General features: G+C 46.1%; 1 protein-coding gene across 5 annotated transcripts; it reads right to left on the bottom strand.

The window, feature by feature from the left end:
* Positions 1–745: 745 nt before the first annotated feature.
* Positions 746–13,715, bottom strand: KCNE3 (potassium voltage-gated channel subfamily E regulatory subunit 3). Of its 5 annotated transcripts, none has more exons than XM_038568649.1 (5): positions 13,537–13,715; positions 12,109–12,404; positions 6,842–6,926; positions 6,008–6,170; positions 746–2,816 (listed from the first exon to the last, which is right to left on the bottom strand). In XM_038568649.1, the coding sequence occupies exon 5, from the start codon at positions 2,777–2,779 to the stop codon at positions 2,480–2,482; it is 300 nt and encodes a 99-aa protein (XP_038424577.1). In that variant the 5' UTR covers positions 2,780–2,816; positions 6,008–6,170; positions 6,842–6,926; positions 12,109–12,404; positions 13,537–13,715; the 3' UTR covers positions 746–2,479. The 5 variants fall into 5 exon arrangements, with proteins under 5 accessions (XP_038424577.1, XP_038424574.1, XP_038424576.1 ...); XM_038568646.1 differs by having other exon boundaries at positions 12,109–12,381; XM_038568648.1 differs by lacking the exon at positions 12,109–12,404.
* Between the last annotated feature and the right edge of the window lie 4 nt (positions 13,716–13,719).

Raw genomic sequence — 13,719 nt, 5'->3', positions numbered from 1 at the left:
AGGAAGAGGAGTAATGAGGTATATTGAGCCCCTACTTTGTGAATTCAGACAAATAAGTAGCTCTAGGCTGTGGTGTCTGTAGCTCTTCTTTTGAACTTGTGACTGATTATTCCATGTTCCCCTCAATAAATCCCTTTTTGTGTTTATGCTAATATACATTGGGTTTCTGCAACTTGCAAGCAAAAGAATTTCTTTCATTTTATTATTAATCCCTGCAAGTGTGAGGGCTATGTGAAGGGAAGCCACTTCCATGGGTAGAGACACTGAAGTCCCAGACATGCCCCACTGGGCCTACATCCTGCTCAATTTCCCAGTTAACCACTGTCTTTAGAAGTGTGGTTTCACCACATTTCTACCCACAAGCTTCCCTTGTCTTGTTCTCTTCTTTCACTCTGCCCACTTCGATCAGTCCTATCTTTCAAAGCCCAGTGAAAAGATTTCTCTGAGTCCTCTAAATCTACTCAACCTCATTTCTTAAAACCCTTCTAGCCTGACCATACCTATATATGTTTGTATTTCCTATTTTATTTGGGAGTTTGGGTTGAGTGGCCTCTAAAGTCCCATTCAACTGCAGACTTCTGAAAATGATGCCTACCCACGTGTCAAATCTTCTACAGTAGATCTTCACCTTCTTCTTCAAGTAGAGCTAAGGAGAGGCTTGAGCATACATGGGCCTCAGCACCAATTTGCAGAGAGTGAACACAACCAACTGCTCATGGGAGTGAATGTGTTCTGTGATCTTCCATTTAAGAAACACACAGGCCTTTATTTTTACTTTTTCAAAGTGGAAGCAGCCCCCTCCTGCCCATTATACAAGCAATATACTTATGGTCAAGTAAATAAAATATTACATAAATTTTTTAAGTAAAAAAGGAAAATCACCCACAATCCTTCTCTTCAAAGATAACTGCTATTAAAGTATTCTTTCAGAGTTTCTGCTATATACAAATATGTATGTTTCAATAGGGCCTTCTGGAAACCCCATGTTGATCCCTTAAATAGAATCAAACAGAACAGTGGGAGGTTCCAACCTGGGATTTGTAGCTTGTAAGGTATTCACTTGCCACATTGCACATATTTGACTGGACCATATGAAAACCACTGATATTCAGCTGCTTTTGACCTACAAACACAATTTATTATTTAACCTAGTGTATGTGAAACCCAGAATGTCAGAACTGGCAGAGCCCTTACAGACTTTGAGGTCTTACTATTCTATTGTGCCAAAGAGAGAAAAGTATCAGACAGAGAAGTAACCCGCCAGTTCATGTACCAGAATCCTTCTACTGAATCAGGTACCTACCTTGCATACTCTTCTTTTAAGCAGCTCAGCCACACTGAGGCTTTTTTTTTTTTTTTAAAGATTTTATTTATTTATTCATGAGAGACAGAGAGAAGCAGCCTCCATGCAGGGAGCTTGACGTGGGACTCGATCCCAGGACTCCAGGATCATGCCCCGGGCCGAAGGCAGGCACTAAACTGCTGAGCCACCCAGGGATCCCTACATACTCTCCTTCTTTTAATTTGATAATCCTCTAGGTGTAATAATAATCTTCAAGAAGCAGATTTCAATTTGGTATCAGAAAATTTCTCATAGAATCTCATCAAATCAGAAGAGGCTGTGTTAGAGGTAATGATTGGAGATGTGGCTGGGAAGGACACTGTGACATGGCTGGAGCTAAAAGGCCTCAATATTCAGGGGTCCACATTTGCATGGCTTCTTAGGACTTTAGAAGGGGTCCTAGTAATGTATTAGCATGGCAATATGTTTTTTGTAATATTTGCAAAAGCAGGATATTTTTTAATTCTTTTTCTTAAGGAGGGCCCCCAGAATCATAGAAGTTTCAGGCCTGGATCCTATTCTGTATGGTGGCCCAGTTTTGAAAAGCAGTAGGCAAGGAAACCAGAATTCCTAGGTCCTAGTTTATAGCCCTGCTCTGGCCCAAATGGCTAGAATCATACTTACTTTGCTTCCCTCATAGGGGGTAAAATCACAAATGTTAAATATCTTAGAACACATAAAAAATGTGAACAAACATAAATAAGTCATATTACTCAGATTCTTACGGTGATATGGGAGAATCTCTGCTGCTTTTCATGGCTGTTGAAGATAACACATCAAAAAATGTGTCCTCAGTGCATCTTCCTGTTTCATTTCCCTCTGTTACAACTTCCTTTTCTCCTTCCTCCAGCCTCTAGGCCCCAACCCCCAGCCACTGGACGAATCATTGGTTATTATCTTTTGCAACTTCTATATATTTGTTCATGGGGCTCCCACTGTTTATAAAGTCTATCTTTACTGGAAAACAAAATCTTTACCAACAAGGCCCAGGTCTGCCAGCCCCTCTCCTCCCACTGTATTGATGACCTCCCTTAGGACTATTTCTTGTTAATCTTACAGATGGGGACACTGAGGCCTGATGTGGTCCATAACTGAGTTCCAGTGTCTTGATGTTCGGCCATTCCCAGGCCCCTAGCATCAGATCATAGACACACGGTTCTTGATATACACATGATAGGGGTCACTGCGTTTGTCCACTTTGCGGGAGCGGGTATATCCCAGGATGAGGCTGCCCACGGTGGCAGCAAATAGAAACATGACAAAGAGAATGTACATGTAGGAGTTGTCATCACGGCCAGGTAGGCTGGCCCGCCGCTCCCCAGTCAGGTTGTCTGACCCTGGCCGGCAGAGCAAGTTGCTGTGAAGAGTGGCGTTTAGAGCCTTCAGCACTGCGTGCAGGCTCTCATACCAGGTCTCAGTCCCGTTGGTGGTCTCCATAGCAACAGAGATCCGGAGTGGGAGCAAGGAGGCCGCTCTGTTGGTTACAGAAAAGAGAGGGGAGTGGCTTCTGTCACCTGCAGTTTGAATTCCCGCCCAACCCCTGTAGGCCCCAGCTAAAATCCCAATGTCACAGTTTATTTGTCTGTCTTCTCCATTAGACTATAAGGTAGGGACCATATCTGTTTTATTAACTGCTATACAGAAGCACATAAGACAGCGCTGAACAGATGCTCAGTATAAACTTGTGGAATAAAGCCTTCCTTCACCACTGTAACACATATTAATCTTTCTTTGGATTCTATAAATCACTGAGCTTTGGGCTTCAAGGACCTTAGGGGTTATTTATTCTAACTGCTTCCATTTTATACACAAGGAAACCAAGACCGAGAGAGAATTAACTGGCCTGTCCATGATCAGAGAATATTGGAAGTAGAGCCAAGACAAGAGTCCCTCTCTGTGATGGCCAACTTAGAGCTCCTTTGGCTCCTGGGCCAGCTATCAGCAGGAATGTGTGGCACAATCAGAAGACATTCCCCAGAATCCCTCCTTCAACACAGTTCTTTTTTTATATTCCACAGGGAGCATTTACAAGAGAGGATGGCTTAGATTTCATCTTACCTGGAGGCCAGAGGCTCAGTCGTTTGATCTCTCAAGTGTCCTATGTCACAAACACTCTAGATATTCCTACCTATTGGGGACAAATTCTGTTGGAAATGAGGTGGGTGGTGGGGGAAGCAGGGAGAGGCTGATAATCACTGCAGACACCAGGGAAAAGAACAGGGTTGGGCTGAGGGGAGGGGAGTGAAAGCATCACTCAGTCCGATTTGGAGTTTTACCTACTCAGAGAAAGAACACAGGCATCTCAACTATCCTGCTTTGAGAAAAAAAAGTCACTGTATACTGGTATATAATAAATGTTTCTTTTTCTTCCTCTCAGAGATTCTTAGTCTACAGAGTAATATCCAAAGACAGCCTTGTATCCTAGTCTCTAAAAAACCATGTCATTCCTTTTAAACAAGGCTCCACACTCACTTCTTTCAGGAATACTTCATTGAGTGCTCCCTACCCCTTAACCATATTCCACAAGCTTTATCAGTGCAGCCTTTCCTTTTAGCCAGCACTTATGTATAAGGCAATATGTGGCTATTCTCTTGTTATTGATAAGGGTATCAGCAGACTACATGCTCCTGGTCAGCAGGGCTGTGTCTCTCCCTAAAGTCTAGAGGACTACCCTGAGACTAGCTGGGTGTTGTGCTTCCCTCCAGGGTCTACCTTGTGACTTGCTGGGTGTTCTTTCAATGGTCTCCAGTAAAGATGGCTACTTTAGGGACTTTTTTCTTTTCTTTTTTTTTTTTTTTAATTTTTTTAAAATTTTTATTTATTTATGATAGTCACAGAGAGAGAGAGAGAAAGAGAGGCAGAGACACAGGCAGAGGGAGAAGCAGGCTCCATGTACCGGGAGCCCGATGTGGGATTCGATCCCGGGTTTCCAGGATTGCGCCCTGGGCCGAAGGCAGGCGCCAAACCGCTGCGCCACCCAGGGATCCCTTTAGGGACTTTTTCCATAGGCCATACACACTCAGAGTTCACTGACTGGTTTCAAAGCCTTCCTTTATCTAGGTAGAGTTGTCAACCAACCAAAGTTAACAAACTTGACTATTACCCAGTTCTCTTTCCCAGAAGAGATGACAGTTATGACCATGGCCAATGTTTATGAATGCAAAAGAAGAATCTCAAAAACACAGCAATCACCCAGGACTGGCCTACATTTCATGCAACGCCTTTGGAGGCTCCCTGCTCTGTGGTGCTTGGACTACCTTGTCTGTATAGAGGAAAGGAAGAGAACAAGGGCTCATGGAATTAAGATCCAGGAGGCAGAGGTTCTCATCTACTACCCCACTTGTCAGGTAAGAAATTTGTGCCTTCTTCATCCTTCTTATCGACCAACGGAAGGCAGTAGCAGCAGCACAATGAATTAATGGCTCAACTAATCATTCAGCCAGTCATCATTTATGTAGGCCCACTCTTGGGCAGGCCTCATGCTGGGAGCTTGAGGCAGCTCGAACCCAGTCCCTGCACTTAGAGACATACTGCCAGCTGATCCATAATGCAAGGGACAAGCCAGGAGCTACTGGGGCTTAAGGAAAGAAGGGAAAAATTCTGATCAGAGCTCAGAGAGTATTCAGACTGATGGAGGCATTTGAGTTGGACCTAAAAGGATTTTTAGGAGGTAGAGAAGGCAAGAAACGTAAAGAGGTAAACAAGCATGACAAGAATGTTCAGAAGAATAGAAAGTAGCATAAAGGGGTTGGAGTGTAAGATGTGTGGAAGGATAAAATAGGACATGGGATAGAGAAACTGCCCTGGATTAGATTATGGAGGGCCTTGACTGCCACACTGCAGAGTTAGAACTTTATCCTGTAGTTGGGGAAGAACCAAGGGACAATATTTTAAAAGAGGGATGCAATGATCAGATTTGTGTTTGAAAGGACATTCTGGCTGCTATGTGGACTGGAGGGGACAAGAATTGAGGCAGGGAGCCCAGTGACAAGGGCCTTGAAAGAGTTCAGGTAGAAGACACAGAGTCCTGTGCTGGGGCCATGGGGTAACAAGGTGGGGGCCAGAAGAGAGGTGAGATATGAGAGACATGTGGGGATGGGTTTAGGGAAGAAAGAGCCTCGGACTTTTTACAAGGAGATAACAGACAGATGGGGTGCCTGGAAGAGCCCACTTTGAAAGAAATGAGCTTCTTGCCCTGTTTGGGCTTTTGTTTCCTCATCTGTCAAAATGATTTTCAATCTGGAATTATTCAATAGGTACAGAGTTTCAGTTTTGCAAGATGAAGAAGTTCTAGAGATCTGTTGCATGATAATGTGAATACAGTTAATACTACTGAGCTGTATACACTTGAAAATGGTTAATAGGGTAAAGTTTATGTGTTGTTTTTTTTTACCACAATTAAAAACAACAACAAAGAGAAGACTATCATGCCTGCCCTGCCTCCCTTGCTTTAGCACACAGTTTTATTATGGTCAAAAAAAATTTTTAATCCTATTCTCCACTTTTGAGAAGTAAATACATATACACAATACATACAATGAAGATGAAGCTTCCCTGTTCCCAGTGGTCCAGGACTCTTTCCCAGAGCAGTTTTCTTAGATGTCCTTGCAAGGCAGTTTTAACTGACAGGACAGAGGAAGGGCAACTTGAATCTGGAATACTCACCAAATAACAGGTAAATCCTCTGGCTTGGAGTCAGTTTCAGGAATCTCCCTGTGGGTGCCTCTGAATTTTCCTGAGGGCTCTTCAGCCCCTCAGCCTCTTCAGGGTGTCTCTTGACACATCTGGGGTCTCAGTATTGACTTTGGGAGCTGGGAAAGTCCCAGAGCTGGAAAGCAGGGGAGGCGGCAGGAAAGGAAGGAATCAGACACACAGAAAACTCTTCAGAACCAGGGTGGATCTCCCAAGGCTGGGGCCCCAAGAGTTGTGCAATAGCCTTGCTGTGGGTACTAACCCCCACCCACTTCCCCTCCCCTTCCTGCAGCAGCTGGGTCAGGCCAGTCTAGGGTTGCAGTTACAGGAACTGTGCAGGGGCCAAGGGATGTCTGATTGCTGCCACCCAGCTCCAGGCCTGCAATGTCAGGGTGACTTTATGAGAAGCCTCAGTTTAACACGTGGGCTCTCGCTCAGGGACTAGCTAATAGTGCAGACGAAAATATTCCCTTTAACAAGCATACAGGTATCTTAGCAGAAGCCTCTAAAAGGTTGACAGAGGCTGAGACCCAAGGGAATGATGATGGCAGCTGGCAGTCGGTCAATATTTTACATAGGAACAAATGATGTTCCCAATGAACCTATTTGGAGAGACTGGGTAAAATATGGTCACAGCATCAGCATTATCTGTAGCACAGCTCATTGTGAAAATTAAAGAAGAAAATTGCAATGCCTGACACTAGACGCTGCACAGATGTGGTGGCAGTTTTATTTTTGCAATGCAGAGGCTGGTAGGATCTTCAGAGTCCATCTAGTCTAATCTCTAATTAATCTTCTTCATCTTACAGTGAAGGAAATGCTGTCTTGGTTCAGCTGTTACTTGTGTGACGTAGGGCATGTGACTTTTCTAGGGCTCAGCTTCTGTCTGCATCTGTAAAATGAAGGGGTTTTATCTACATAATCTGGTAAGATCAGCTCTAACATCCCACGAGGGTACAAATCACAAAACTACTCTTTGAGACTATGGGACATAGGATATAGGTTGGTGGAAGAGACATTTGGCCCCTAAATCACAAGATAGAAAAGGCTGCAGACCTTGTTCTCACAGATTAAGGTTTGTAACTAAGCCCCAGGACTGAGTTACACTGAATATGCCTGACTAGATAAACTGAGAGCCAAATCGATTGACTAGTTCATTTTTCCTCTTAACAGCCATTCTGCCCAGGTGATCTAGACAGGGAAGGAAGCAGCCTCTGTGCAGAAAATGGGGTCGAGGGACAGTGTGGGGGACAGGGTGGGCGCTAAGGTAGGGTTCAGTGAGGGGACTAAAGGTTCATGAAACCATTCATCCTTCACATCTTCCTCCTGGGGCCTCTCTGGATAGACCCGGATGTTTGTGGTTCTGACAGGAGAAGCAAAGAAACCACTATTACACACATTTAGGTCCTGGATTGGGGTAGGAATGAGGGCCTGGGTACATGGGCATTGTGCTGGGTCAAGAGAGACAGAGAGCAGATAAAGAGACAGGTTGATTCTCTTTGAACTGCCTCTACATCCAAGGATTGGCCATTGGCATCACTAAGAATTTTGTTCCTCTTTCTCAACTCCTTGGCTTCACTCATCAAGATAGTCACTGATTATGAAGTTCATAATGGGGGAGATGGAGCTCTGCTCTGTAGAGTTCTTAACTTGAAACAGAAGATAGGCCAGTAAGGAAGGAAGGTGAACAGTGACTGACCATGCTGAAAGATATTTTAAAGATTATTCAGAATCTAGATTCTAGGTCAACTCCTTCATTTTGTAGATGGGGAAACTGAAGCTCCAGGAGGGAAGGTGACTTGCACAAAATGGCATGGTTAGTGAAGGGCAGATCTCTCATGAGAACCAAGATCTTTGGAGGTATGTGCTGTTCGGGTGCTCCTTCCACTACCAATGGCAACATTCCCTGGCAGCATCTGAGCTGTGCATCACACCAAACACAGCCTCCTCATGTTCTGAGGTCCCAGGTCCTCTACCTCCATACTACTGCTTTTTTCTGGCTGCACATTCTCACCAATCAAAGATCTGGCAAGGGGGGCAGTTGGCATGTTTTAGAAGAGTTAACCTTTCTTTATAATCTCACCTCCTATGGTCCATTCTGCTCCAGACTCACTCCTGTTCCCCCACACAAGCCAGGAGTACTCTCTTCCTCCACACTCTGTTGCTATTTCCTGCACATTAACAGGTTCTTCCTGAATGTTCCTTTTTTTTTTTTTTTTTTTTAAATGTAAGCTCTATGCCCAGCATAGAGGGGCTTGAACTCCTGACCCTGAAATCAAGAGTCACATGCTCTACCAACTGAGCCAGCCAGGTGCCCCATCCTTAAATGTTCTTGACTTGAACTCACAGGTGTCTAAGGTGGAGGTAGAAGTATAAAGCTGTGATCTGAAGGATGAGCTGAGCATCTTAGGTTTTCTTCCAGGTTTTTCTGGGAAAAAGTAAAACTCTACCATTGTTTTTTTTGGTTTCCCCACTGCTATATTTCAGCTACTCTTTCAGAATGAATGAGTTAAGTGCCTGGAAATGTGGTAAAGAGAGGCAAGGGGGGGAAACACACAAGGAAGATAGGGGATCCAAAGACAACCCTGGAGACCAGGGTTGTCACCACCATTGACTGGGGAGCCAGTGGAGTCAGAGAGGAGTTAAAGGAATGGAACTTAACACAGAGTTGGAAGGACACACAGGAATAAAATCTGAGTTGGAAGGGATCTTAATAATCATGTTGTTGGTACAACCTTCATTCAACCAGAGGAAAGTAGAGCACCCCTCCCTGAGGAGATCACCTGTGAAAGGTCTCACAGCCCAGGATGGGTAGTGCTGGGACCACAAATAGGTATCCCATCCACAGACCTACTTTTAGTTTCCTGTTTTCTGTAGGACAGTCTAACTAACCTCCTCAGATTGTCATTTAAGCTTCTTTGGATGTGACTCTGCCTTTAGTCCCATCTCACCACAGCTCTACCCAGTGCCCTGTGCCATATGATACTGAGCTACAGGCCATTCTCCAAACATTCTTTGCACATGCACTCTTCTCGCCTTTGTTTATGCTGTTTTCTTAGGCAAAGGAGTCCCCTTCCTCTTTTTAATCTTTCTGGTGAACTCCTATTCATCCTTCAAGACCCAGCTCCAATGTCACCTCTATAGACCCTCTCCTGAGACACCCCTGCCCCTTCCCCACTCCCTAGCCAGTTAGTCTCTCCCTCTTGTCTGTTCCTAAAGTGCAGTGCATAAACCCTATTCAAGCACTATGCTGTACTGAAACTATATGTGTGTGTGTGTGTGTGTGTGTGTGTGTGTGTGTAGGCATTGATACATATAAATAGGTATGTTAAACTATGTGCTGTGAGGTGTGAGGGCAAGGACCTTTGCCTCATACATTTCTTTGTTCCCTGGACCTGAGCACATAGTAGGCACTTATTCAAGAATAAGTGAATCAATGCCTCTTCTTATGAGACAATCCCCCATCTGGCACACATAACACACTCATGAAAACAACTTACAGTACTTAAAGCAACTTCCAGAGCAGAAACAGATACCATTTGGTTTGGGAAAGGGGAGTGCAAAATAAAGAAGCTATCTTGGTCAGGTAGAGAAGAGACTCAAAGAAGGAAGAATTCTAAGCCTTCTTTGGAAGCCCAGACATTCCCTGTACCTGTACTCCATGCAATCCAAAGGGCAAACATTCTTGGCCCCAAAACACTAACGGTGGTTTTGCCACCCTGTTCCCTGTGTACCTACCTAGGGTGTGGCCACACACACCCACCCATTGCATACACACAGTCCAATTTCCAGTCACCCAGCCTGTGATCTTGCCTTTCATGTGTGCCTCTGATGGTTCCAATCTTGACCATATGCTTGGCTATGTGACCTTGAGCACTGCCTTTATTTCCTCAGAAATTCATATATGAGATGGGGATAATTATCCCTGCCCTGTCTACCTTACATGGGAACTGGGGGAGACAACAGAGGGGAAGGTGTTTTAGAAATTGCCAAGTATTGGGGATCCCTGGGTGGCTCAGCGGTTTGGTGCCTGCTTTTGGCCCAGGGCGCGATCCTGGAGTTCCGGGATTGAGTCCCACGTCAGGCTCCCAGCATGGAGCCTGCTTCTCCCTCGTCCTGTGTCTCTGCCTCTCTCTCTCTCTCTCTCATAAATAAATAAATAAATCTTTAAAAAAAATTTGCCAAGTATTATAGAAACATAAGAGAGAATTACTAGCAGTTCAGGCCAATTTCCTTTTCTGTTTCCCTACCCCCAACTCCAGATTACCAAGAACAGCCATCCCTATATTGCTCCTCCCCCCTTCCTTTGGTTCTCTATCCTCAGGAGAAGCCAGTAGTTCTTATGACTCTTCTTGATTCCCAGACACACTTTCCTCCTTCAAAAACCTTCCTTGGAGTGCCTGGGAGGTGCAGTCAGTTAAGCATCCAACTCGTAGTTTTATCTCAGGTCCTGATCTCAGGATTGTGAGATAAGTCCTTCTTTGGGCTCGTGCTCAGCATGGAGTCTGCTTGAGATTTTTTTTTCTCCCTCTCCTTCTGCCCCTCCTGTTCATTCTCTTTCTCTCTCTAAAATAAATAAACGTATCTTTTAAAAAAATAAGTCTTCCTTATTTCTCATACTCTGATCAGCCCTGTAGTCCCTTTTCATTTAACGGTACCATTTGGTAGTCCTGGGGTTGATGGAGAACATACCAGAGCTGGAATCAAGAGACATGCCCCTATTTGGCCATGTCTAGACATGTGTCTTGGTTAAGTCATGTTTCCACTCTAGGCTTCATATTCCCCATCAGTAAGATGGGAGTTTTGTCTTACCTCCTAGTAGGTATTTGGAACATCCATGCATTTAGTTTATGGATAGAAATGTGTTTTGAGATGTGTGGACTTAGTGAGGGATGAAGAAGGTTGTTGGCTATCATAAGGAGTCAAGAAAATCTGAAAGCAGTTCCCATGCCTCAAGCAGGGGTCTCCTCCATTTGGAACCAGCAAAGAGGATGGATCTCAGGAGATAATGAAGAGCTTACACATTTACCACGCATCTTTGTAGGTAAAATGGAGATACCCCTGGACTCGAAGTGAGGAGACTTGGGCTCTGCTTCTCCTGGTATGTCCCTGGGCAAGCTATGCCCCCCCCCCGGGCCTCAGTTTCCCCACACACAAATTGGTGAAGAGTGGGGAGGAGGGATAGGAGGAGATGCTCTTCACGGACCCTCACACAAGGGTCTGTCTGAACTCATCTGCTTTCTAAATAAAAGAATCCCAAGTCCAGACCTTGTTCCTCTCATGTCACATGGAGTGTACAGGCAACTGGACTAAGAGGCTCATTTTATAGGTAGTGACCCAGGCAAAGAAAGTACAAGGCGTACAGTAGGAGACTTGCACGGGTTTACACAATCTGTAAAATAGAACCCGGTCTCCTGACTCCTAGCCTACACCTCTGTTACTAGCAGGAGAAGGCGTCTTTGGGAGTCCCCAGGCGCGGGGCACAATGCAATAGCGAATGGGCAAGTCGGCTCCGGCTCCGCAGAGCAAGCAGCTCCCGCCAAACAAGAAGACCGCGCAGGGTCCGAAGGCCATTTCTGCGCGTGCATTCGCTGCGGCCCCGCGGGTGTTCGCATGCATACCTGTGGACGTGGAAAGAGCTTTCAAGCCTCCCTCCTGAAGCCTCTGAGTGCCGGTGCAAACCCCCGTGGCTTTCAGGCTGGAACTGCCAGGCTCCCAGCTCTGCACTCCCACGCGGGGCCCTGGGATCCCTGCACCTCAGTTCTGTGAGCCGTCCCCCACCTCCGGTCGGGGTTCTCAACGGAGTCGGGTAGACCCCTAACTTCCATCCCCCGCTGCAGCGCAGCCTTCCCGACCCTGCCAGTGCGCCTTACCTGCCTCTTGGCAAGACTCCGAGGGGCGCCGGTCTCTAGATAGTACCCCGCACTCTGTGCCCCTGGGTGCCCCCCGCACAGCAACCCTCCGCGCTGGGTCTGCCTGTCTGCACAGTCTGCGTCCCGACCTGCCCTCTGCTCCCTTTAACCTTTCCCAGGGCGCCTCCTCCCCCGGCCCCGCCCGGCCCCCAGCACACCCACTTCTCCCCAGGCTGGTTTCGGGCGCCTCCGCCCAGAGCTACTTGGCCCCACACGGCCGGCCGGCCGGCTGTGGGCTCCGACCCTTCCGTCCCCTGCAGCGCCTGCTTCCTGGACCGGAGACCGAGTGCCTCTCACTTGGCTTCAGCTCGCCCAGCCTCAGGCTGATCTAAACGCAAGGCTGAGCGTTGGGTGTTGGTGGAATTAGGCTTTGCTCCTAAGTGGCTGTGTGGTGGTTGGCAAATCACTGCTCCTCACTGGGCCATAGCTTCTTCGCTGTAAAATGGGTAAAATTCGTGCTTCGCACGGCGTTGGTTTGGGTTAGTTGAGATCGTAGAATGCAAACATTAAAGCCGATGGTCACTGGAGAAATCACCTGATTCTAACACAAGCCATCTTTTCCAGACAGAATGCAGGGGCCCAGTTTGGGGAAGAACTTGCCCAGGCTCCCAACAGCACAGTGGCGGGGTTCAGACTCAGAATTCACTATGCCACTTTTCTCTTCTTCACCCCAGCTAATGTCTCCTCCTTCTAAGTCTCAACACTCTTCACATGCCCTGAAAACTGTTGTCCAGCATACCTCACTGGTCCTGGCCCCAGAACACTCTGCACTTTCTGGCCACCAGGCCCTCCCTCACACTATTGCTTTCTTGCTGGTGACACTACAGGCTCTAGAAAGACAAACAGCCAGGGAAAGCTGGGAAGTCAGGGCGGTTCTATAGGCAGAGGAGTGGACAAGTGGCAGGGAAAGCCCCTGAGGGACTCTGTGGGAGTCCTTATCAGAGCCCTTTTTAACAACCTCCTACTTTGGCATAATTATTAATAAACTGAGGCCAGCTCTCATTCCCTTGCAAACAAAGATGTGTTCCAGAATATCTGAAGCACGTACCCTTATCATAGAATCTCAGATTATATGTAAGAAGTGCTATCATTTTAAAAAGACCCACTGCATGGACAGAATGCCATACAAAATTGCTATTCTTTATCAAAGCACGTTACTTCCCTGTTATTTCTGTGGTTACATATTTTGACCCACTTACACCTTTTGCTCAATCACCTCTCAAGGAAGAAGTCATCCTGACCCTGGGCATGAAGTATCAAATTTCAGTCTGCCTAAGAATCACCTCAGAGCTCATTCTGGTAAAGTAGACTTTTGGGTCCCTCTCCAGAGGTTCTGATCCAAGAGACCTGGAATGAAGCTCAGAAATTTAACATTTAAAAAAAAGTTTCCCTGGCAGCCCGGGTGGCTCAGCGGTTTAGCGCCGCCTTTGGCCCAGGATATGATCCTGGAGACCTGGGATGGGGTCCCACGTTGGGCTCCCTACATGGAGCCTGCTTCTCCCTCTGCCTGTGTCTCTGCCTCTCTCTCTCTCTCTGTGTCTCTCATGAATAAATAGATAAAATCTTAAAAAAAATAAAAAAGTTTCCCACCTGATTCTGATGCCAGTGGTTCTTAAGATCAGCCCTGAGGAACCAGCCCAGGCTAAGGTATGGCTCCTTCTTCCATTCTACCCAGAGCCTTGAATTTACCGTATAGGACTATTTACTATAGTTATCAAAAGTAACTATTTGCCCACTTCATCTACTAGATTGTGAGTTCTTTGAAGATAGAGA

This window comes from Canis lupus, chromosome 21 (assembly GCF_011100685.1).
Source record: "Canis lupus familiaris isolate Mischka breed German Shepherd chromosome 21, alternate assembly UU_Cfam_GSD_1.0, whole genome shotgun sequence".
NCBI classification, from domain to species: Eukaryota; Metazoa; Chordata; class Mammalia; order Carnivora; family Canidae; genus Canis; species Canis lupus.
Note: the sequence above shows the minus strand (reverse complement) of the source record. Positions and strands in the feature narration are given on the sequence as shown.

Excerpts from the sequence above, each read along its gene's own strand:
- KCNE3 (XM_038568649.1), bottom strand. The coding sequence starts at position 2,779 with ATGGAGACCACCAACGGGACTGAGACCTGGTATGAGAGCCTGCACGCA.